Here is a 23305-nt window from a genome sequence, read left to right as displayed (position 1 = left end):
TTTATTTCATTTTAAAAGGTACAATACATTTTCATGGTTCAGTCAGTACTGTTTATTTTTGTAGTAAAGTTCAGCACTATTTTAATTTGTTATTTTTTCATTCAGTATCAATTTTAAAAACTGTCAGTTGATTAATCAGTTATTGGCAGGTACTGACCAACTTAGTTATCGGTATCGGTAAAATCCACTATCGGTCGTCCTCTAAACATAATAGACAGTGGCATGTCTAGGCTGCATTTACACGTCAACGCCTCATGCACAGATCACGTTAGTGATGTTCGATTTTTAAATTAATAACTTTTCGAGTTGGTTCTCTTAGCAAAGTGGTCTGAATCAGTTAGCGATTCAGTCGGAATCATTTAGACAGTTCACACAGTCTTAATCTTTTAAGAAGCAGTTTCTCGCTGTTTAATGGTAATCAGATACTTTAGAACACAGAGAACGAATGCAAGCTGAATGGTAATATTTACCCACAATCGGTTCACTTACGACAAACCGACTCCATTTACATTAATACCTGAACAAGACGGGCATTTTTACTGAATTGTATGTATGAAGTGTATTTGACTGTTCAGATGTGTTACTTTGCAGTGCATGCACAGACCAGCACCCACTGTAAGATAGTGCACAGGTACTAAATTGAGTCTGTATCAACTATCAACACTGTAGAAAGACTGGTACCGTTACATCTTTTTAATTTTAGTGTATCGACTTGGCACTGAAGTACCGGTTCTTTTGACATCACTACAACACATATACTTGACTAAGCAAATGTCTTGCGCAGACGTCAAAAATAGGTGTTAGATGGTCCCCAGCATGTTTGCTGAAAAGTTGCGGAACAGTCAAAAAGAGTGGTTAGCGTTGTGCATCCATTTAATAAATGAATGCACTATAGCAGTGCAATCTCAGCTAAGTAATCTAAATGTTTAATGCATGTACAGTATGTTACTTTGCAGTGCTGTTGGCAGTAGTGTAAAACGTGTCACACTTCCAAAAGCTCCTGTCATTAGCTCACATAATCTTTCTCTCACTGACCAACTTCCCAATCCCAACATGTAATATAGCCTCTGATCATGCTTTTTATCTTCCTGGTTTGCTTACCAAATAGTTTTCCAGTTCTCAAATTTGGAAACTAATACCTCATGCTCTTTGAAAGTTCCTGCAAGGAAAAAAAATAATGCTGCCTTAGAGAGGCATCTCATTCACCCTGTCAGTACAACAATTCATTTGCCAAGTTCTTTGTGCACTTACTAAGCCTGTTTCATTGTAATGTTGTTTGTATGTTGTTTTTTTTATTCATTTATAAACCTTACACTCTACACCCAGCAGGCTGCATACAATGTGTAGAATAAGTTCAACGTGATCATGTCAGTACCTGGCGGCTTTATAACCAGGATGTTCTTGCTTAATTTTTGCATTCAAATACATCCCTAGCTCATAATGACTGCATTCCTTCATGTACCCCCTATAGACTGATCACATGGTCTCAATTATATGGTCAATAGTAAGACTTATGTCAACATGTTGAGCTGTGGTGTTGAGTTTCATCAAGTGTTGTGAAACAGATCCTTTGGGCTGATTAGGAATGTGCCAGCACACACAGAGACTAAACTATTTGAGAGTCAAAGACAATGCTAGATGATACTGGCAATTACCCGATCGTCTTATGTTAAAAAGATGAATGCGGAATTCAGTGTGGATGTGTTTGCTGTGAAGGGAAAGTGGAAAGTTTCTTTCTATTTCTACCTGTTGATGTATTTTTTTTTTTTTTTTAAATAAGCATATGCTGGCAGTTGTTGGAGAATAGATAAGGCGAAACTATAATTAATAATTTAATAATTTTCTTTATCACACATTATACATTTTGCACATATACAGTGAAATTCTTCTTTTTCACATATCCCAGCTAGGCTGGGGTCAGAGTGCAGGGTCAGCCATGATACGGCGCCCCTGGAGCAGATAGGGTCAAGGGCCTTGCTCAAGGGCCCAACAGTGGCATCTTGGCGGTGCTGGGGCTTGAACCCCCGACCTTCTGATCAGTAACCCAGAGCCTTAACCGCTGAGCTACCACTGCCCCCCATCTATCCCATCTCAACTTTCTCAAACTAATATGTAGACCCCTCAGTACAGATTTGTGTATATTTGTTGACTTCGGTTACATGGACACCAGAAAACAGCTTATTGCGAGAAAACAGTGTTCCCGTTTACATGCACAGTTTAAGTGACGTACTCTTTACTCCCGTATGCATGCGGCTCCGTCAGTAAGCAGCTTTCTCCACTGCAATGTACTTTTCCCACGATGCTTGTGTAAAAACGAAGTCGGAGAAAGACTTCAATATTTTACTCTGATTCGCTTTATTTCCAGATATTCCAGAGTTGTTGCTGTGTTTGTTTGCTTGACTTACTATGGCGACCTGCAGCTGAATTGTGATACAGTAGTGGGGGTTCCCTCTTACATAAAACTCGGGGATTCCCCCAGTGTACCAGCGCATACATATGTGGACGTTAGGGACAGTCGATATTTTACATTTGTGTGTATAAATGGGTATAGTTTGTGTATGTGATTTTCCTACTGTACACCCAGAAATGTTGAATTCTTTCCGCTGCGTTGTCATGTTGTTGGGCTCCATCCTATGACGTTTGTTATACCGGTCTGTTCTAGGGATGTGCACGAGTAGTCGAACACTCCATTTGTTCTGCAATAATTATTCGTAAAGTAAAATACAACTAGAATTTCGCAAAATGTTGCTTTGCTGGCAGTAAATACAGTGAAATGCACTTTTAAATCCTTAACATGCACACTAAAACTCGCAGTTATAACTGAATGCATTGGTTGGCGCTGTGGATACAAGATGATCACATTTGATCAGCTTCGTCTGGCTCCAGGAAGAAGTTTGGAATTACTGTGATCAGCAAGCTTTGTCAAGTGAATCTGAGCTATAACAATAGCACCACCACAATGAGAAATCATATCAAGTTCAAACACTGAACCGTCAGTATTGATCAGTCGAATGAGGAAAGGCAGCTGTCCATCACTGCATTCAGCACTGCAGGTAGGCGCAGATTTACCCCTGAGCAAGCCAAGAAGACCAATCACCTTTAAGTTTCGTTGAGGGAGACGGGTTTAAGGAAGTCATACTTGAGCCAGATTCCTACATTCCCTCACGGAAAACCAAAACTGCGAGAACAGAGCTTCAATATCAGACTACTTTGATGGTAGACTTCGTGGCCATTACATTTGACAGTTGGACAGCATTAACTACGGAGTCCTATGTCACTATAACGTGTAATTTTATCGCTGATGGGAAGGTGAACAGTTATTAAAGCGCTTCAAGAAACTTGGTTGCTTCGCAAACCATTATTTGTGTGTCCCTGCAACGTCTTATTGTTAACAAATTATAGAAAAATGCCCATCCCTAGTCTGTTCCACGCATGAGCTCTCTTCAAACACCCATAAGAACGCTGCTTATGTGTTTACATGACCACAATAAGCTGCGCTCTCTGTTAGAAACCTAGGTGTGTTAAACTGCTTTCTCTTAATCCCTTAAACAGCATAAGGAAATCGGCGTTCTAGGTTACATGACTTTTCAGAATGCCGCTTTCTGCTAAAGCCCTGGAATAAACCGTTGTCTTAAGTGCATGTAAGCGTGGTCATTATTGTCTGTGCAGAAACAGTTCAGAGTGTCTGGTCTGGTATTAAATATTCAGCTCTTTTAACACTGTATGCTCTTCAGAACAATTTCATCTGACTTCAGCAGAATGCTCATTGTCACCTGTAACAGGTAAAGATCATGCAAGGAGGAGTCGGGAACCAACTGAACAGTAAATAAGGTTTTAATGTCAAACTTAAAACAAACAAACACAGACACAAATGCAACGCAGTCACGTGCGTCTCTCTCTCTCTCTCTCTTGAACTGGCATCTCTGGCTCCCCTTTATCTCGCTCTCCTGCTGATCAGCTGATTCATTGCCTCGCGGCCCGGCCACGCCCTCCTCCTCCTCGTCACATCACCTAAATAGGGGCAGGTGAAAGGAATGCTGGTCAGGTTTCTTGTTTGCTGTCATGCCATTGTTGATTGGCTTATCCGGAGGGATTCTTGTTTAAATATGGCATTTAGACACTGTGCTATTTCTGCTGTCAGACCATGCACCAACAATCATGCCACATTCCAAATCAATGAGATCAATTTTTTTTTTCCCCCATTCTGATGGTTGATGTGAACATTAACTGAAGCTCCTGACCCATATCTGCATGATTTTATGCACTGCACGATTTTATGCACTGCACTGCTGCCACACGATTGGCTGATTAGGTAATCGCATGGATGATTGTTGGTGCCAGACCGGCTGGTTTGAGTATTTCTGTAACTGCTGATCTCCTGGGATTTTCATGCACAATAGTCTCTAGAATTAACTCCGAATGGTGCCAAAAACAAAAAACGTCCAATGAGCGGCAGTTCTGCGGGCGGAAATGCCTTGTTGATGAGAGAGATCAACAGAGAATGGCCAGACTGGTTCGAACTGACAAAGTCTACGGTAACACTGATAACCCCTCTGTACAGTTGTGGTGAGAACAATATCTCTTAATGCTATTCTGAGATGCGGGTTGGTGCTGTTTTGGCGGCACAAGGGGGAGTTACACAATATTAGGCAGGTGGTTTTAATGTTGTGGCTGATTGGTGTAAATGCATGATGAGATACAGTAGCAGTATTTTCTATCTGGGACTGAAGAATCCCATGCTCTGTGACATCGTCTGCCATGGTCAGGTCTCATTAGCTGCATGAATGCTTGCGGTCACTGCTGCCTGTGGCTTACTTGGGCCTCTAGAAGCTTTGAGCTAGCTTCACTAAGTGCTCTTATCAGTTTAATAAATGGGACCCTCAGACTTCCACAATCCTCCTTTGCTCTCTCTCTCTCATTATAGTATTCTGCAGCTAGTAATTATATGCCACTGATAACCTGTCTCCTGTTCTTAGGGCTGTGCATATCTGGTTATAGCTAGTGTTCAGTTTCAGATTTGACTTTACCCACAACCCTCATCTATTCATCCGTTTTCAGCTAAAATATATTACAGCTGTTGTGAAGGTGATGTGTGTAATTACTGCACCACCAGTGACACCAAACAGTATTGCAAAAATTATTTCCAAACACTTCCTCTGTCGTCCATTGTTTGCCAAACAGTTTGTCCCACCCCAAACTCCAACATCACACAAAGTTGGAATGTTGCTTCCAAATGTTCCAGTACCCTGACATCAGCCGCATTATGCCGAGTTACTGACAAGCAGCATCTCACATCAGACATTTGCACAATTGGTTCAGGCGTTGCATCTATGTTCCTTCTGCTGCGTGGGAGATCTGGGTTCTTGTCCCAAGTCACAATCGCATAATCACTGATGAGCAGAATTCAGAGGTTCCATTTTCCCTCTAAGATTACATAGACGGTTAGGTATGGGGGTAGAATTAATAAAATAAGTAATTCTTTTCACTGTATTACATCCTTTACAGCTAAAAACAACTTGCTATACAACTCCATTCTGGCGCCATTCTGCTGGCATTAAATCCAGAAATTGCTCACATGTGCCCTTGCGCTCAAAAAACACTTCCCCCTTTGGCCATTGGGGGCAGTGCTTTGAATTTTGTTAAGCACAGACTGAGTTTAGATCAAGAAAAGTCAACTTACTGTTTCTGAATCCACTGTGAGATTAATCCGCAAACTCACTCCATTGGTTGAGCCAGAAGTTGACATGTCGAGCCACTTAAACTAACTGAGCTGACTGATTATCAAAGAGCCACAGTATTTACACTGTTCACAAGAATCTACAGATTGCTCACAAATTTTCTCTGCATAAGATAAACTATTTTAACATTAGAAATATTACAAGAATGACCTTTTAAGTTCTATTGTTTCCTATGCAGAAATGAAACCGCAGTGATACTCGATTTAGTGAAGTTGATCATAACCACAAACACAATCATCTGTAGCCTGTGGGATTTTAATAGTGTCTGTGGATTGATAACATGACTCATTACTTGTTCACTACTGTACAGCTCAATTCAGCCTCATCTGTATCTAGAGATGTTGAGTGAGAAAGGTAGAGGTTATGTTATGATGCACAGGATTTAGTGCTAATTATATTTTTCTTCATTCACCATTTCCAGCTTTGTCAGCTCAAGCATGCTCAAGCATTTCCCGTTCTGTCTTTTGCTTAGCTGCAGAATGCTTTTGTCTAGCCCCAGCATTGGCCTACTTTTTGGGAGAGCTCTGGCTTTGTGCCCTACAAGCCTGTTCTTCTGTTCCTGCCCTGGCCACGTGGCTCCATGCACATTTAAAGTTTCTCAAATTCTGATTTACCTCCACTCAGTTCATTGATTATTAATCACTTCATCATATAGCATAATTCATAACACCTACTCTATGGATGTGGTTTATCCTCACCTTACTATTATTAAACTGTTGCCTCTTTATGCCAGAAAGTTTTGATCTGTTTGGAGTCTGGTGTAGGAGTATGTGTTTTTGTGTTATATATTGCAGAATACACTGCAAAAATTAGTGATTCGTTTGACATTCGTCTAGTCACACTGTGTTCACTCTGTGACGCAGATGCAGTTTAGACAGTTTTTTTCTTTTTTTCCTTTCATGCACATTAATGTGCCAGTTGCTCCATTCCAGTGCCACATAGTCAAGTCAAAGTCCGCTCAACGAATGTAAAACAAAACCAATACGGATTTCTCCTCCTCATTGAGCTTTTTGCTTATCACACTCAAACACGTATGTAAGCAGCTGTTTGAATATTGGCCTAAATTCATCATAACCTTTTGGTACTAGGGCTGGGCGAAATGGCCAAAAATATTATCATGATAGTTTTTTTCAGATCGTTCGATATGACAACACGATGGATCATGAAAAAATGTTGTGACAGCACTATGAATCATGAAAAACCTTTTAATTAAATAGTACATAAATAAATAGCAGTAGTTGTTGTTGTTGTGTTCAGTAGATAGCTTTATATTGCATTGTCAGTGCTATTTTGTTAGGTACACAATGATATTATATTAGCCGGATAGCTAGCTAGAGGCTACTTAGCCTCATTACTTATTTCCATGACAGCAGTTCTATGTAGCCACAAGCCTGCTAATACTTGCTAACCAGCTGACTTTACGACTGTGATTCAGTTAGATAGTTGTGTGTAAAACTTTGCCGAACTGCTTGTGTTTTAAGTGACATGTACCTGATCCGATCGTCTAGATATAGAACATCGGCTACATTTAGAAAATTATCGCTATCAAATTTTTTTTTTTCTTAAAATACAGTATCAACAGTTGAAGTTAGAAGTGTACATACCCTTAGGTTGAAGTCATTAAAACTCATTTTTTTAACCACTCCACAGATTTAATATTAGCAAACTATAGTTTTTGGCAAGTCGTTTAGTACATCTATTTTGTGTATGACATGAGCAATTTTTCCAACAAGAGACAGATTGTTTCACTTTTAATTGACTATAGCACAATTCCAGTGGGTCAGAAGTTTACATACACTAAGGTAACTGTGCCTTTAAGCAGCTTGGAAAATTCCAGAAAATGATGTCAAGCCTTTAGACATTTAGCCATTTAGCTTCTGATAGGAGATGTACCTGTGGAGGTATTTTAAGGCCTACCTTCAAACTCAGTGCCTATTTGCTTGACATCATGGGAAAATCAAAAGAAATCAGCCAAGACCTCAGAAAAAAAAATTGTGGACCTCCACAAGTCTGGTTCATCCTTTGGAGCAATTTCCAAATGCCTGAAGGTACCACGATCATCTGTACAAACAATAGTATGCAAGTTTAAACACCACGCAGCTATCATACCGCTCGGGAAGGAGACGCATTCTGTCTCCTAGAGATGAACGTAGTTTGGTGCGAAAAGTGCAAATCAATCCCAGAACAACAGCAAAGGACCTTGTGGTGATGCTGGAGGGAACAGGTAGACAAGTATCTATATCCACAGTAAAACGAGTCTTATATCGACATAACCTGAATGGTTGATCAGCAAGGAAGAAGCCATTGCTTTAAAACCGCCATAAAAAAAGCCAGACTACAATTTGCAAGTACAGATTGGGACAAAGATCTTACTTTTTGGAGAAATGCCAAAATTCCAGCAACTTATTGTGATAAGCTTTTGGAAGGCTACCCAAAATGTTTGACCCAAGTTAAACTATTTAAAAGCAATGCTACCAAATATTAACAAAGTGTATGTAAACTTCTGACCCACTGGGAACGTGCTGAAAGAAATAAAAGCTGAAATAAATCATTCTCTCTACTATTATTCTGACATTTCACATTCTTAAAATAAAGTAGTGATCCTAACTGACCTAAGATAGGGAATATTATCTATGATTAAATGTCAGGAGTTGTGAAAAACTGAGTTTAAATGTATTTGGCAAAGTTGTATGTAAACTTCTGACTTCAACTGTGTATCGTTTTATCGCCAAACCCTATTTGGCACTATCACATTGCATGAAAATAAACTTCGCGATTTCTCTTGAAGTGATCAGGGAAGGTCAGCAGGCATCAACTACTCATGATTATGTCGTAATTATGTGGAAACAATTTATACACCCTGACCCAAGTCTTATTGTGACACCTCTTTTTTGTTAATCTCAGTCTTCGAGTTTAATGTGTGATGTCATCATGGAGGTATTCAAATGGGTGTTAAACTGGACTGCTTTTGCATGATACCAGGGGATCATAAGGGGTGCTTGCTAAGAAATGTACAGGAAAGATGCCTCAAATCGTGTGGCTTGTTGAGGAGAGGTGTGCTATTATTTTTATTAGCAAATTTTTTATAAAACTGGCAAAGAAATCCTATGCATTGAATGAGGGACCCAAACCATTTCCAGTAAGATCTAGCCATGAACACCCTAGTAACCACCCAGAAACACCCTAACAGCGATCCAGAACACCCCAGCAACCACATAATATGCACAAAAAAAACAAAAAAAAAACAAAACAATTTGTTGTCACTCATTGCGGCAGCGAGTTTTGCATGTACAAACAAAATTCAATTTTTTTGGTAAAAGAATGTAAAAAAGTCTAGTTAATAGATTTACAATTACTTGAAGATCGCACTTGAATCCCCTAAACCAGGGGTACTCAATTAAAGTTCCAAGAGGTCCAGTCTCTACATTTCCTTCCCAGCAAAGGTCTGGAAAATAATACGTAGTTTACACTGTCATATGGCTATGAAATTATAACATATATATTTTTTAATAGTTTTTATAACTTGTCACGTTGGCAGTAATAGTACCTTGTAAAAAAATAAACAAATAAATCCTAAACAGTCAAAATAGTCTCTTCAAAACTGGGCAGGGATGAGGACATTGGGGGCCCAGAGACAGCCAAAGTAGTGGAGTGTGAGGGATCTTCTACCAAAACATTAAAATATTTCATCAAGTCTTCATCAGTCGAGGGCACTTGGATATGAATATTAAAAGATAAGTTCAACAGTTTGTTTTGAAGCTGAATAACAGCAGTCCAGTTTTGTGTTTAAATATTTTTGCATTCAGAATATATGTGAATGGGACATAGGAGGCATTTTGACAGACAAAAATGGGGGCTCACTGGTGTCCCCTGAGACAAAAATTATAAATATGTTAAAGTCTGGATGGTGGAAAAGTCTGGAAGTGAGACTCTTCTAACAAACAAACAATTTACATAACAGTGAAACATAAAAATACAGTTTGCTTAATTTAAGTATAAATAGGCTTTTGTTGCCCCCATGCCATGATGACGTCTCTGATTAATTTTCACAAAAGCACTGGATGCGCTTTATTCCCACTCTAGAGAGAAATATTTATCTCTAGCACTGAATGTGCTATTCCCACTCCGCGCGTGTATTCACGTATGCTTACGCAATCACTTAGCCAGGTGTCAGATAACTAGCACAATGATTTAGATCTTTGTCCATATTGAATTGTACTTCGGTCCGGATCCGGACTGGAGTCCGCCTATTGAGTACTCCTGCCCTAAACACTCCTTCCTGATTCAACTTTTCAACTAAGATTCACTTAACCAATTCAGCCAAAGCATGTTAGACCACCATCATAAGATCTGTCTTGAGACTGGTTCTTGAACAATGTTTGTCGCCTAATTTTAGACATAAATGTAACTAGCCCAGTAGGCACAGCGTTATGAAGGAACCCGTGTTCAGCAAGTAGCTGCGGTTTCAATGACATCCATTCCTTACTAAGAACTGTGACGAATGCCCGACAGGGTGTAGTACTACTTCAAAATCTCAGTGGATCACGGCTGCCGTTGTTCATGTATATTCATGTAGAACCCTTCAAACATTTCTTCACTTAATACGTCATTGTAACTTCAGGGATGTGTACAGAGGTGATGTAAAGAGGTGACACACCTCAGAATAGCCAAAGGTTTTTTTTTTCCAACTCTGACTATTTGGCTCACTTGTTTTACCACATAGGTGCTCTGTGCCAGCTGCCTGCTGTTTGAGCTGTCATGTAGGAATTGTGCTGGCGAACAAAAACCAGGATACTGTGTGCATCATTTAAACCCTCTTAATTATGGGATTTATGTGCCAGTGCAATCAATAACATCAACCCTCAGTTAACATTATTTATTACTACGAGTTATAATTATTCTGCTGCCTGTCTAGAAATGATTGGAGAGGGCGGTCCGAGTGTTATCACACTATTTTCTTAAAGGGATACTTCACCCAAAATGTAAATTCTGTCATTTACTTGTTTTTCCACACCTGTATGACTTTCGTTCTTGCGTGGAACACAAAAGCATGTACTCCTTTTTACTTCCATGGCATCTTTTTCCTTACAATGCTGAGAACTTGGAAGTGCAAACAGGGTTGGTAACTGAAGTTCAGTTTCTAGTAACTTTTCACCTGTAACCTGTGGTGAATGGGCCTAACATCTGAACACCCTTAGAGGTGTCAGTCAGGGTCAGGTAGACATTGACATGGTAACCTGGTCCATCAATAGCCAAGGTCAGGCTTAATGTGTGGTCAGTGCTGCGTCAAAGCCACTATAATCCCACGTACATGCCTAGCTTTTCAATACAGTCAACAGAAAAGGCAATCGATTTATGGTAACAACTTTTGCTTAAAAAATCAGGAAAGTGAGAGGAAAAATTAAGTGCTTGTTCATATAACAAATTGTAAAGTTTATATTGATACTACAACAATGGTTGGATGGCATACTTTTATAATTGGTTAATGGGCTTGGAGTTTTGTAAAAAACCAAAAATGTTGTTAAATAATGTGGGACTTCTATCAACCATACTTCACTTTATACTGAGTGTTGGTGTTTTAAGTGTCACTTATAATCAAGTTTAGGCCTATATGCTACCACTGGTGGACCTGGTCCATTTTAGTTGATCATTTGTTTTTTGGACCTTCTGTTTTGACATGATGGCATTTATAGCATCAATTCCTTTAAAAAACAAACAAACTGGATTGAGCTAATAAAACACAATGATACTTTAATGGCTCATTTCCTGTCTATTAAGTGCATTATCTGATAGCTTATGCAAAGTTTGATAGTAGCATAGGTGGTGAGGATTGTGGTACAGTTGTGGCTCAGGTCTGCTTTGGCAAGAAGATTAGGGCTAAAGCTAACAGGAAATGTTTAGGGGATTTTGCTGGGCGCCTGTCCTCTCTAGACCTACTCATCCAGACAGACTGAGAGAATAAACACTGGCACAAATTGAAGTGATCTGTCGCATCAAATAGAGCACCGGCAAATTGATTGCCATCGTTTATTTTGTTGTGTCCAATCACCCGTTTTCTTTCCTGCCACATACTTTCAGTCCAAGACCCAACCCAACATTTAATCAGCGGTGTGTTCCAAGTCTAAGGTCATAAACTGGTTTGGATAAAATATGAATGCACTGGAAACCTCTTCATCATAATAAATACATTGGTGACCCATTTCAAACTCTAAATTACTAAATTAGTACAGCTAGTTTGTCAATACTGTACATGTGATGATGCAGGTGCATTGAGACCAGCTGATTCTTATTTCTCATGAAGAGGTCTAGTTTCGACTTTTGGAGGAGGTTGTGAAACTGACCTTTTGGTCTAAAAAAGGAAAAATGTAATGTTTGTACATAGTTACAGTGAAAAGGCAGATTTCTCATCTTTTGCCCTAATTAAAGCGATGTTCCGGGTTCAATACAAGTTAAGCTCAATATACAACATTTGTGGCATAATGTTGATTACCACAAAGATTAGTTTCGACTCGTTCCTCATTTTCTTCAAAAAAAAAAAAAAAAAGCAAAAATCTGGGTTACAGTGAGGCACTTACAACGAAAGTGAATGTGGTGAGTTTGTGAATTTTTGGAGAGTTTAAAGGCAAAAATGTGAAGCTTATAATTTTATAAAAGCACTTACATTAATTCTTCTGTTAAAACTCATGTATTATTTGAGCTGTAAAGTTGTTTAAATTGTCTTTTACAGTTGTTTTAGGGTTTGTTGACATTACATCATCATGGTAATGAAGTTGTAAAATTGGCTATAACTTTACACAGAAAAGGTTTGTAAGTGATTTTATCACACTTAAATCATGTTAACATGCATATTGTTTGTCTTGTGGCTATACTTTTGAAACAGTGAGTATTGTAACATTCAAAAATTGGCCTCAATTAACTTCCATTGTAAGTGCCTCAGTGTAACACAGATTTATGCTTTTTTTTTAAAGAAAAGAAGAACGAGTCAAAATTAATTTGTGGTAATTAACATTATATCACAAATGCTGTCGATTGAGCTTAACTTGTATCAAACCCTTTAAGCCTCATCCTAACTAAGCGCAACCTTGAAAGTTTCAAGAGTGAAGTAAGTCCTCACTGAAAGCTGAAATGATGCACAAAGCAACAAAATCCCAGCCAATAAGAACTATGTGCTGGGATAAGGCACAACACTGTTTTTTTTGGTCAGTGAGATTTTATTGTGGGTGGGACTACCCATCACAATGCGTCAAAAATATAAACATTTTTTTTTTTTTTTGGTCATGCTAAGCTGTTGACACTTTGCTCTTGGTTAGGATAAAAGCTGAAATTTATATATTTGAGATTTTGTCCTAACATCAGGTAATTTTATCACTGTTGCATTTTAGACTAGTAACTCGGTCTGTGCAAAAATGCTCAGTTTTTTGGACCAGAACACCTGTTTTGAAAGCGACCTGTTTCCTAGTTCTGGTTTTGTCCTCTGTGTCTGCTCGACCCCTACTGCTGTGCATCTTTGTAAGTGCATCTTCATAAAGCTAAATGGGAGACGATGTTGTCCTGCTGAGTTCCCATAAGCTTCATGTCTAATGGAAGAGCAGCAGTCACTCTGATTTGCCTGTGGGGCCACATGGCCTCCTGTGAGGAGAGAGAAAGTGTCTAAATGTGAACTCCTCGTTTATGGTAATTTAACTGTGATAGATCATTGACATGCTCAACATCACTTGAGAAACTGGAGGCAGTTGTGGAACTTCAGATAGAGTATATATACTGCCTGGAGATGGCCTAAAAGCCAGCCTTCACAGAAGTTTCAGCTACTTTTTCCCCCCATTCAACCTTTTGTTTTTTTTTTTTTTTTGGAAGGGAATGTAAACATCTTTTCTTCTCTCTTTTCGGTTTGCGTTTGACCTAATTCTTCTTTGTCGTGACATGTCAGATGGGTTTTGCTGCATTTACGTCTGGTGAGTAAAAAGATATTCTTCTAGGACAGCATGCAAAATTGGAACCAAAGGCTCAAAAACTGTAAATATCTCTACACAGGCCTAAAATGAGGATCATGTGTGATGTGAAGAAATGTAAACTGAGTCCTTTTAGATCCTAGGGAGTCTTCTTAATGTCATTTATCGGTTTGCTCTGAGTTTTCTATGAAAACACTGTGTGAAAGAGTGTGATGAATCACTCCATTTGACCTACATTTGAGTTTTTCTTGTTGTTTATTACCTCTTGCTCCACCTCTCCCTCTCTTAAGCTTGATTCCATTTATAAGTAGAGCCATTCATGAACCCTAACCCTAAGCCAAAAATGATTTCCATGATTTAAATCTATTTGGAGCATGCCTTTTGAATATAGATCATTGGATATGTTTAGTGTGAGGATCACAGTAAGGCTGAAAAAGCCTTAGAAATACAGACAAAACAGGTTTTGAAGGTCATATTTATTAGAGGTGTAACAGTTTACCGTGGCACGATACATTGCAGTTCAGAAATGTGGCGATGCCTGTTGTGGAGATTGAACTAGGTTTTTTCTTTTTTCATTTTTTAAAAATTATTTTAGCATCTATTCTATCCAATATGTGCGACGTCCTACACCTATGTAATGTGGGCATACAAATGGAAATCACTTCATTGCACAGAAGGAGCTCTAAAATATGATTGCACACTTGCAGCCACAGGTGCTGTACGATGAGTACGACTGAAACTGAGAAAAACTGAAACCATGTAAATGAATGTAATACAGGGAGCACCAGGAGCAGGAGAGAGACACGCCTTTTCAGCGCGAGGGATCAAATGTCTGTATGGAGCACGAGAGTGATCTGCTCTGACTGCACAAGAGAGAATGAAAGTTTACAGAAGTTTAATGATAGTGCCGTATTAATCTCCTACTGTATATATAATGCTGAATAGTATGTATAATAATGCTATGAGGAAATATAATCCTATAGATATGTTAAAGTATCATGATATTTTTCCTTGTGATATTGTATAGATATTTCCATGCCAAATATTGACATTATTATTCAAATGTTTCCACTTTAATATTGTAGTGATGGGAAAACTAATTATCTTTGCCAAATCGATCTACGAATTCAACAACAGTCCCTTAGAAGGTGCAGTTATCATGCTTTACACATAATCACCCTCCCTTACTAAAATGTATCACGATTTTACAGTAGTAATTGACATATTTTGACACAAATGTATCATATAAAATAGGCTAACATTTTAGGTGACATCTATTATACTTTTTGTGTATTGAAACTGTGTTGTAATGTTTTTAAAGTGTTTAGGCTACTATTGTATTCAAAAATACTATAATTTATTTTCAGAAAGACTAGCTACAGCAACTCATAGTTTTTAAACTCAGATTAATATTTTGTGTCCATTTGTTTAATTATTTGGTAAGAAGCCATGTATTGAGCAGCATAATGTACAGTCAACCAGTAATTATCGCAAAATAAACCTCTTTAGGGTCCAGATAACACAGTTGGGTCTGACTGTACACTATCCCTTTTATTCTACAGTTTTATGCTTTATGTATACTTTGGGCTACTTAACCCACAGGCATACATTTGTTGCTCTCAAAATCCCAGTGTCAATAACTTATCGCGGATATTTCTATGGACACACTAAATCTTTATGTATGTATGTTGAAGGTTGGACCCATTCATCATTATCTCAGAGTAATGTGCATCAAAATTTATGGAATCTGAGTGGTGTAAAAAACATTATTTTCCTCCTGATGTCCTACAAGCATAAGACAACACTGTTTTGGGGGCCTGGGTAGCTCAGCAAGTATTAACGCTGACTACCACCCCTGGAGTCATGAGTTCGAATCCAGGGTGTGCTGAGTGACTCCAGCCAGGTCTCTTAAGCAACCAAATTGGCTCGGTTGCTAGGGAGGGTAGAGTCACATGGGGTAACTGCACCATGGTCGCCATAATGTGGTTCGCTCTCTCGGTGGGGCCCGCAGAGAATAGCGTGAGAGATTCGTCCTCCGCCACCCGGATTGAGGCGAGTCACTACGCCACCATGAGGACTTAGAGCGCATTGGGAATTGGGCATTCCAAATTGGGGAGCAAAAAAACACTGTTTTACAGTGGGTCGTTTTATTGCTCCGTGCGAGTTGTTCCTTGCTTCATTATGTCTTAAAGTGAGTGTGTCTCTATTGCTGTGACTTGCCCATACACGCTTTCCTAAAGTAAACACCTAATTACAAAGTGCTGATAATGAAGAGCAGGATCCCATCAGTTGTTGTTGGTTAATTTTGAGGTTGATTTTAAGGGTTTTACCTTTTAGGCCGAGGAGATTAGAGTGTGCAAACATGTGCCTGCATGTATGTAAGTTCTGACTTCTAAATCTAGTCAAGGTGAAGATCTTAAGTTACGGTGTGTGACTGTTTGAATCAAGAGTGAGAAAGAGAGTACTTACAATGAGGTGCCCCAGCTGTTGTTCATAAGTCATCTGATAGTTGTCTTTGGAGGACAGATGCATAGTACAAGATTTTTTACAAGACTGGTTGAATTGGACTTGAGCAAGATTAGGGAGAAGATCAATATGGAATATAATATGTTTGGTGCCAAGCAGTTTGGATACTGTTTTCTGTGCAGTTTGCATTCGTTTCCAAACATGGAATGTCAAGGAGATATGAAAACACAGCTAAACAGACTGTGTTGAATAAAGATAAGGTCTCAGATTGTTGTGTTTTGCCATGTAAAATCTGTCTAATGATTAACCGCCTGTTTCATTCACACAGTTAAATTCTCAAACTATTGGAGATTGGATAATAGTTAGCCAAGCAGAAACTTGTTCAGTGGGGTAGAACTAAACTTGAATTGTATTTTAGTGCTATGGATGAGAAGAAAATATATGCTAATGTCTGTAATAGATACGTTTCTGTGCCAATATATTCACCTGTGTTCCTTAAATTCACAGTATTCACCTCCACTCCCACTGACTTTTTAGTCTTTTTTTCATAAAGAATAGGTATTAATAGCCTACTCATAGTGATCAATTTGTATCTAAACACATTCCATACCTTTGTTGCCCTGACTAAAAATGCAGCAGGTATCAAATTGCAGTTGTTTCTGACAGCTTCCACTCAGACACCATTTCCCAACTAAATTAGGTTTTTAAGCTTACGCAGCATTAGTCCCCTAATACCGTGAGAATGATTGGCACATGTTTTGGTTCATTCTCAGTGGTAAAGTCCATTCTGTTTGGGTGAGACGGGCTTCCATTAGAGCTCTAATGCATTGGGATTAAGTCAGAATAACTTTCACCATGCTTTAGGATTTGACGCCATGCATAGAAAACAATGAGTGGAAAAGAGGTGTAAGCTTGGTGCCCCACCACCCACTTTTTTTTTTTCTTTTTTTTTTTTTTCTTCTATGCTAATGGAGAAATTTCAGCAAGTCACACTTGTGGTTTGTATTCACATGAGGTCTTTTATTCTCTGTAGTTTAGAATGTCCTCAGTAGGTGTTTGGGAGATGGCCCATGATGAATGATGAGACATTGTGCTGAGTGATCGCTCAATGTTTCTGTCCTCTTCATAGGACATTTTTTTCATGGCAAAGAGGAACTGACATTGTCTTGGCTGGAATGCTCTTGTTTTGTGTGCGTAGGGATGCTGGTAATTTTAAACCATTCTTACGTTTGTCTCTGGTCTCTGTGTTGCAGGCACTTTGGTCATCATGTTTATTGTTCAGAAGAGATTCCCTCTGGCCCAGGACACCCTGCACAGGATGACAGCCCTTACACAACGCAGGAACCGGGGACTGACGAAAAGGTATCAACCACGACTCTTTGCTATTACCAGCTAAATCCACAGCAAACTAAACCTTCTACTCACTCCAAAAATAGTCAAATCAATCATTTAAAGATCAAGTTCAAGATCAAGATAGTGAAGTTTGCCGATACGATAACTAAGCTGGTGTAAAATGTAAAAACAGCCTATTAATTGGCCAATAGTTTTTAAAATAGATTTATTGAATGTTAAAAAGAAATTGGGATACACAGCGTGCACACAAACAGAAACACGTGCACTGTCCGAAGTCAGTGGGAATCATATAATAAATCACATCTTTTTCATTTTCTGCCCAACATTAGCATAATCACGGAAGTGAACTCCATTATATTTGCGTATAGCACAGGAATTGAAGATCAGATTCATATCCGTTAGGCTGAGACACATTGATGTGGCCAAGTGTAAATGGAATGTGCTTATTCAATTGGATGGCAATCCGATCAGTAAAAACGCATGAATGACCAAGTGTAAATAGGCCCTAAGATTGCAGTCTTATGCCGTTTAACAATCACTATAGGACATGTCATTTTAATTTGATTTAATTGTGCATTTATTTTCCCAAAAAAATGTCACATTTGTGTGCGAGCATTTGAAAGCAGTTGTGTCAGACAGCGCGCCGGTACCGAATTGAGTTGGTGCTCGGTACTACCAGTACTGCAGAAAAACTGGTATCATTTTTATCTTAGTACCAACCTGGTACCATAGTACCCGTACTTTTGACATCACTAGCTGCAAATATATTGGTAAAACCGATATTTTGGTCAACCTCTTCTGCTGATTGGGGACGCTCTGCCTTTTCGCTGTGGTTGAGCTCCGTGTTTGACTTTGTAGCTTTTTCTTATACTTCATTTAGACATGAAAAGGTCAATTAAAATTTGTTTTCCTCTTTTAGGTTGAAGACGAAAAGACGACACATACTCAGTCATCGCACGACATGGGGCTGGAGACGAAGACAGAGAACGCAACATTAAAAGAAGCCTCATTGCACTCACAAGACTCCCCACACGAAGAGAAGCAAGAACAGGTGCCCTCACAATCCAACCATTATATCTGCTCTCTCACTGACAGTTTTCTGTGTACTTCAACTTTCCATATATTCCATATCTCAGCCTGACCTCCTACCTTGAATTTGACTTGCGTTAAATATCTGCCTTGGTACCTTTTAGTCTTTGACAATTTGTTAGTATAACGTTCTACAACAGTTATATCCAATCTCTCCTTTTCTGTTGCTTAATTGCTAATGTTTTTAATCTGCGTTTCTGTTGTTTTAGACTGTGAATCTAGAGGAGGTGGTGGAGGAGGCTCAGATTAATCTTGAATTGGCTCTTCCCGAGCCAGAACAAAAACAACAACAGCAGCAGCAGCAGGAGCATGAGCAGGAACCAGAACCCCAGAACACCCAACAACCAGACCAACCACCAACACTCACACAGCCCCAAACACCGCATCCTTCATCCCAACCCCAGCCAGACCCTAAAGCTCTACAGACCACTGCCACAGAGGACCAGGCTGACCATGCCTCTGCTGCTCTAACCCCTACCGAGACCGACCCACAGGCTGAAGACCCCTCCGGACCTGCTGCTGATCTCCAGAGGAGCCCAGAATCAGTCTCACCTACCTCAGTCACCTCCTCTGAGAGCTCCTCCAGGTGAGTACAGAGACAACAGTGTGGAAGAAAGGGGAGGGGGGTTGACTGTTTTGATGTTATCTTATTGTCTTTTTTCACCATTTTTACTTTATTCAGCTTTCCTTTGATATTATATTTATTCTCAATTCATTGTTGCTTTGATTTTTGTACTTGTGGACCTGTTTCTGCATCAGAACTTTGAAATCGAGTCTGTTACAATATTTTTTAGCACAGAATGGACCTCAAATTCGAACTGCTTTGGAGTTTTTCACTGGATCTGAGCTATTCAGTAGTCCATTACAGCTTGTTTTTACTGGACTTGGACCATTTATGAATCTACCATTTCAACAAGGACCACAAAGCCAATATTGCCTGTTATTGAATAGATAGACCTTTTAAATGTAATAATCCAGGACCACCGGAACCATCTACAGAACTCCGAATAAGTGAATCCGGCTTCATCCCTTATCTAAAGCGAGCCCTGGACTTTCGAGTTTTCTCTCTCTTTCCCTTTCTTTCTCTCTCTCTCTCCCTCTTTCTCTCTCTCTTTCTCTCTATTACATCTTTTTCCACTCTCTCGGTAAATGGCATATGATTTCTTTCCTTCAGTGGACTAGATGTTCCGCGTGCTGGTGCCCCTGTAGAGAACTCTAGTGCCAGTCAGTGTGAGGTGGGCTCTGTGCCCCCCTTCAGCCAACCTCTGCCCCTGGGCAACTTGCCCATTAGGTGAGTACCAACCCCTGACAGGTAAACGGCAGGTAACAAAGCAGGTTACATGGTAACATTACGATAAAGCGCTCAAGTAACATGAGGTGACCTCTTAACTGCTGGATAACCACGAAACGGAGCTGCTTCGGGCACGTCAAGCCTCGTATTCTGACCTTGCTCTACTTTTTTACTTCTCATTTTATCTTTTTTTGGCTGTTTTGTATTCTGTTAATCATTCATTTCCTGATGGCCATGATGCACTTTGATTCAATGCTGATTTCACTATCATTTAAGTGATCAAATATATTTTAAGTTCTTTTCTTAGTAGCAATCCACGTACATCTCTTTCATACCTCCAACCTCTCTTTGTCTCTCTCTGTTCTGCTCTCTTTAGTGTTGTGGAGGAACATACGGAGGATAAGTCCAGCATGTTGGGACAGAGCACAGAGACCATTGCTGACCCAGCTGCCTCTCTGGTCCCGAGTGAGCTGGATCTCACAGAGCTGGAGCCGACAGCCAACATCCCTCCACCTCTAGAGCAACTGCAGGTGCACAGAAACTGCAGGCATTATCGGTCTAATTCATCATTACAAATTAATGCCTAATGGGCAACTGAGGCCGTCGACACACTAGCTATCTCCAAATTGGGATTGTGTATTTATCTCCTCTGAGCTTGCCGTAGCAAAACGATGTCCATATGCAGCTTTCAGTGAGTAAAGGATTCATGTTCAATGTAAACAGAGTGTTCTGCCTCCTCATTCTGATTTTATTAGTCATTTTTGTGTAGGAGATCCCCCAAAAAACACTTGGTGACAGAATCACTATGGATTACAATCAGCGTTTGTAGGCGGCTGTAAGTACGATCACTGATGAAAACGTTCAGATCAGAGAATGACGGTTCTTGTCGGTTCTTCAGTGAAAGAAGCTTAGTGGTCACTTGACGAGACCACTAGTATCAGCCCCGGCGACTGAACAGTTTTTTTTGTTGTCATGTTTGATCTGATTTCCCATGTTGTCGGAGCCATTAACTCGGACGTTAACGACTCCTGCTCGCAGTCTCCTTCCTGCTGGCCAGTGATTATGTAAAGGAAGGTTACGCCTGAAATTCGAGGCAACATCGGCTAGTGTGATGCCGACTTGAAAGAAAACCTCAGTCTTCCTGGCTATAAATGCTAAAGTATACTTAGTTTTTTAGATTTCTGTGCACCGAAAGTAATTGCAAAAGTAATGATTGTTTTTAATTAGCTTTCCCCAAACTCTCCTCCCGTATTCCACCGGCCGCCTAAACGGGTAGATTCAGAGTTGCTATGTTGCATTGCTCAAACAAATGGAGCAATGTTGAAACAGAGCAAAGTATTTTAACATTTGATAAATTGTACACATTACCTTGAAGCTCTGTGTATTAAACCATTTTATGCACCGGCATTTCATTTTATTTGTGCATATTTTTACCAAGCTGTAGTGTTGCAGAATAGTCCCAGAACCCCTTACACTGAGCTTTCACCACCTACAGTATGAGAACATGAAAATAATCTTTACTTTTTCCACCCTGTAGTGTTTTTCTCCTTGCCTTTTCCCCCATTACACAGACAGTGAAAGGGCTTGTATTCGATTACCACTCAGCCTGTCCACACCCTGCTGTTAGAGATCCACAGAGCTGAAAAATTCCCTCCTCTCTCATAAAGCCGCTCTGTCACATACACACTAAATGGAGTAGATGATAATAGGAAAGAGCGAGCAAAAAAAGAGGAATGGAAGTGGGACAGTGCTGTGCTAGAAGTCAGCATGTTTGTTTTCCACAAGACAGCCTTGTAAATGTTTAATTAACTAAATGCTCACTCAGTGCTGCTGTTTAGACACTGACAAACTCAGAATGAAAGCGAAATGGAAAAAGTAAAAAGGAATGTGATGGGAAGGCAGAGAGAAGGTCTTGCACAAAAATGAATTACACTGTCCGGCATATACAGTGACAGAACTCAGCCCGCAGAGCCGTTGTGTCACTTACATAATGCAGTCATTCACACCTCAGTGGCCACAGAGCCCTCGTGTAAATTAGAAATGTTATAATGAACATATTTTGGTTAGTAGAGGACAGGTCACATGCAGAACTTGACTTTAATGGGTTTTTGGCCAATACGAAACAGAGCAAGGTTGACAATAGATAAACCATACAATTGAATCATAGTAAATGTGACGTACACAAAATTGCTGAAATTAAATTAACACTACACACGGTACACAATATTGACAACACTTTACGATAGGGTTGTGTGTGTTAGTATTAAAGGAATAGTTCACCCAAAAATGAAAGTTGTCTCATCATTTACTCATCCTCATGCCATCCCAGATGTGTATGACTTCTGCAGAACACAAATTAAGATTTTTAGAAGAATATCTCAGCTCTGTAGGTCCATACAATGCAAGTGAATGATGACCAGAACTTTTAAGCTCCAAAAGGCACATAAATGCAGCATCAAAGTAATCCATACGACTCCAGTGGTTAAATCCATTTCTTCAGAAAAGATACGATGTGTATGGAAGAGAAACAGATCTATATTTAAGTCCTTTTTTACTAGAAATTCTCCTCCCTTCCCAGTAGGTGGCGATATGCATGAAGAATGCAAATTGGCGAAAACAAAAGAACAACTGTTAGGAGATAAAAGAACGCTTAAGAGGGCTCTTCGAAAGTGGAGATTTACATTAAAAAAGGACTCAAAGGGGCCTGGGTAGCTCAGCGAGTAAAGATGCTGACTACCACCCCGGCGTTCGTGAGTTCGAATACCAGGGTGTGCTAAGTGACTCCAACCAAATTGGCCCGGTTGCTAGGGAGGGTAGAGTCACACAGGGTAATCTCTTTTTGTTTGCTCTCGGGGGGGTGCGTGGTGAGTTGTTTTTGGATGCCGCTGTGGATGGCATAAAGCCTACACACGCGCTATGTCTCCGCGGTAACACGCTCAACAAGCCACGTGATAAGATGCGCGGATTGACGGTCTCAAACGCTGAGGCAACTGAGATTTGTCCTCCGCCACCCGGATTGAAGTGAGTCACTATGCCACTACAAGGACTTAGAGTGCTTTGGGAATTGGGCATTCCAAATTGGGGAGAAAAAAAAAAGGACTTAAATATTGATCTGTTTCTCACCCACACCTATCATATCGCTTCTGAAGACATGGATTAAACCACTGGAGTTGTATGGATTACTTTGATGCTGCCTTCATGTGCTTTTTGGAACTTCAAAATGTTGGTCACCATTCACTTGCATAGTATGGACCAACAGAGCAGAGATATTCTTCTAAAAATCTTATTTTGTGTTCAGCAGAAGAAAGTAAGTTGTACGTCTGGGATGGCTTGAGGGTGAGTAAATGATGAGAGAATTTAAACTTTTTGGGTGAACTATCCCTGATCAGTTAACATAAGTTGACAATAGTTAACATGAA

The 23305-nt window shown here is 39.7% G+C and overlaps 1 protein-coding gene across 9 annotated transcripts in view; it reads left to right on the top strand.

Moving 5' to 3' along the window:
- LOC127416037 (SUN domain-containing ossification factor-like) overlaps nucleotides 1-23305 on the top strand; it is a 66488-nt gene that overhangs the window by 14838 nt on the left and 28345 nt on the right. For 8 of the 9 annotated variants that reach the window (XM_051655121.1, XM_051655120.1, XM_051655119.1 and 5 more), the window contains 5 exons: nucleotides 17407-17515; nucleotides 18426-18557; nucleotides 18805-19181; nucleotides 19770-19886; nucleotides 20263-20416. In XM_051655121.1, the coding sequence (XP_051511081.1) occupies nucleotides 17407-17515; nucleotides 18426-18557; nucleotides 18805-19181; nucleotides 19770-19886; nucleotides 20263-20416 (889 nt within the window). The remainder of the gene's footprint in view (nucleotides 1-17406; nucleotides 17516-18425; nucleotides 18558-18804; nucleotides 19182-19769; nucleotides 19887-20262; nucleotides 20417-23305) is intronic. The other variant, XM_051655124.1, reaches the window with a different exon arrangement.

The sequence above is a fragment of the Myxocyprinus asiaticus genome, chromosome 25 (genome assembly GCF_019703515.2).
Source record: "Myxocyprinus asiaticus isolate MX2 ecotype Aquarium Trade chromosome 25, UBuf_Myxa_2, whole genome shotgun sequence".
Lineage (NCBI taxonomy): Eukaryota > Metazoa > Chordata > Actinopteri > Cypriniformes > Catostomidae > Myxocyprinus > Myxocyprinus asiaticus.
Note: the sequence above shows the minus strand (reverse complement) of the source record. Positions and strands in the feature narration are given on the sequence as shown.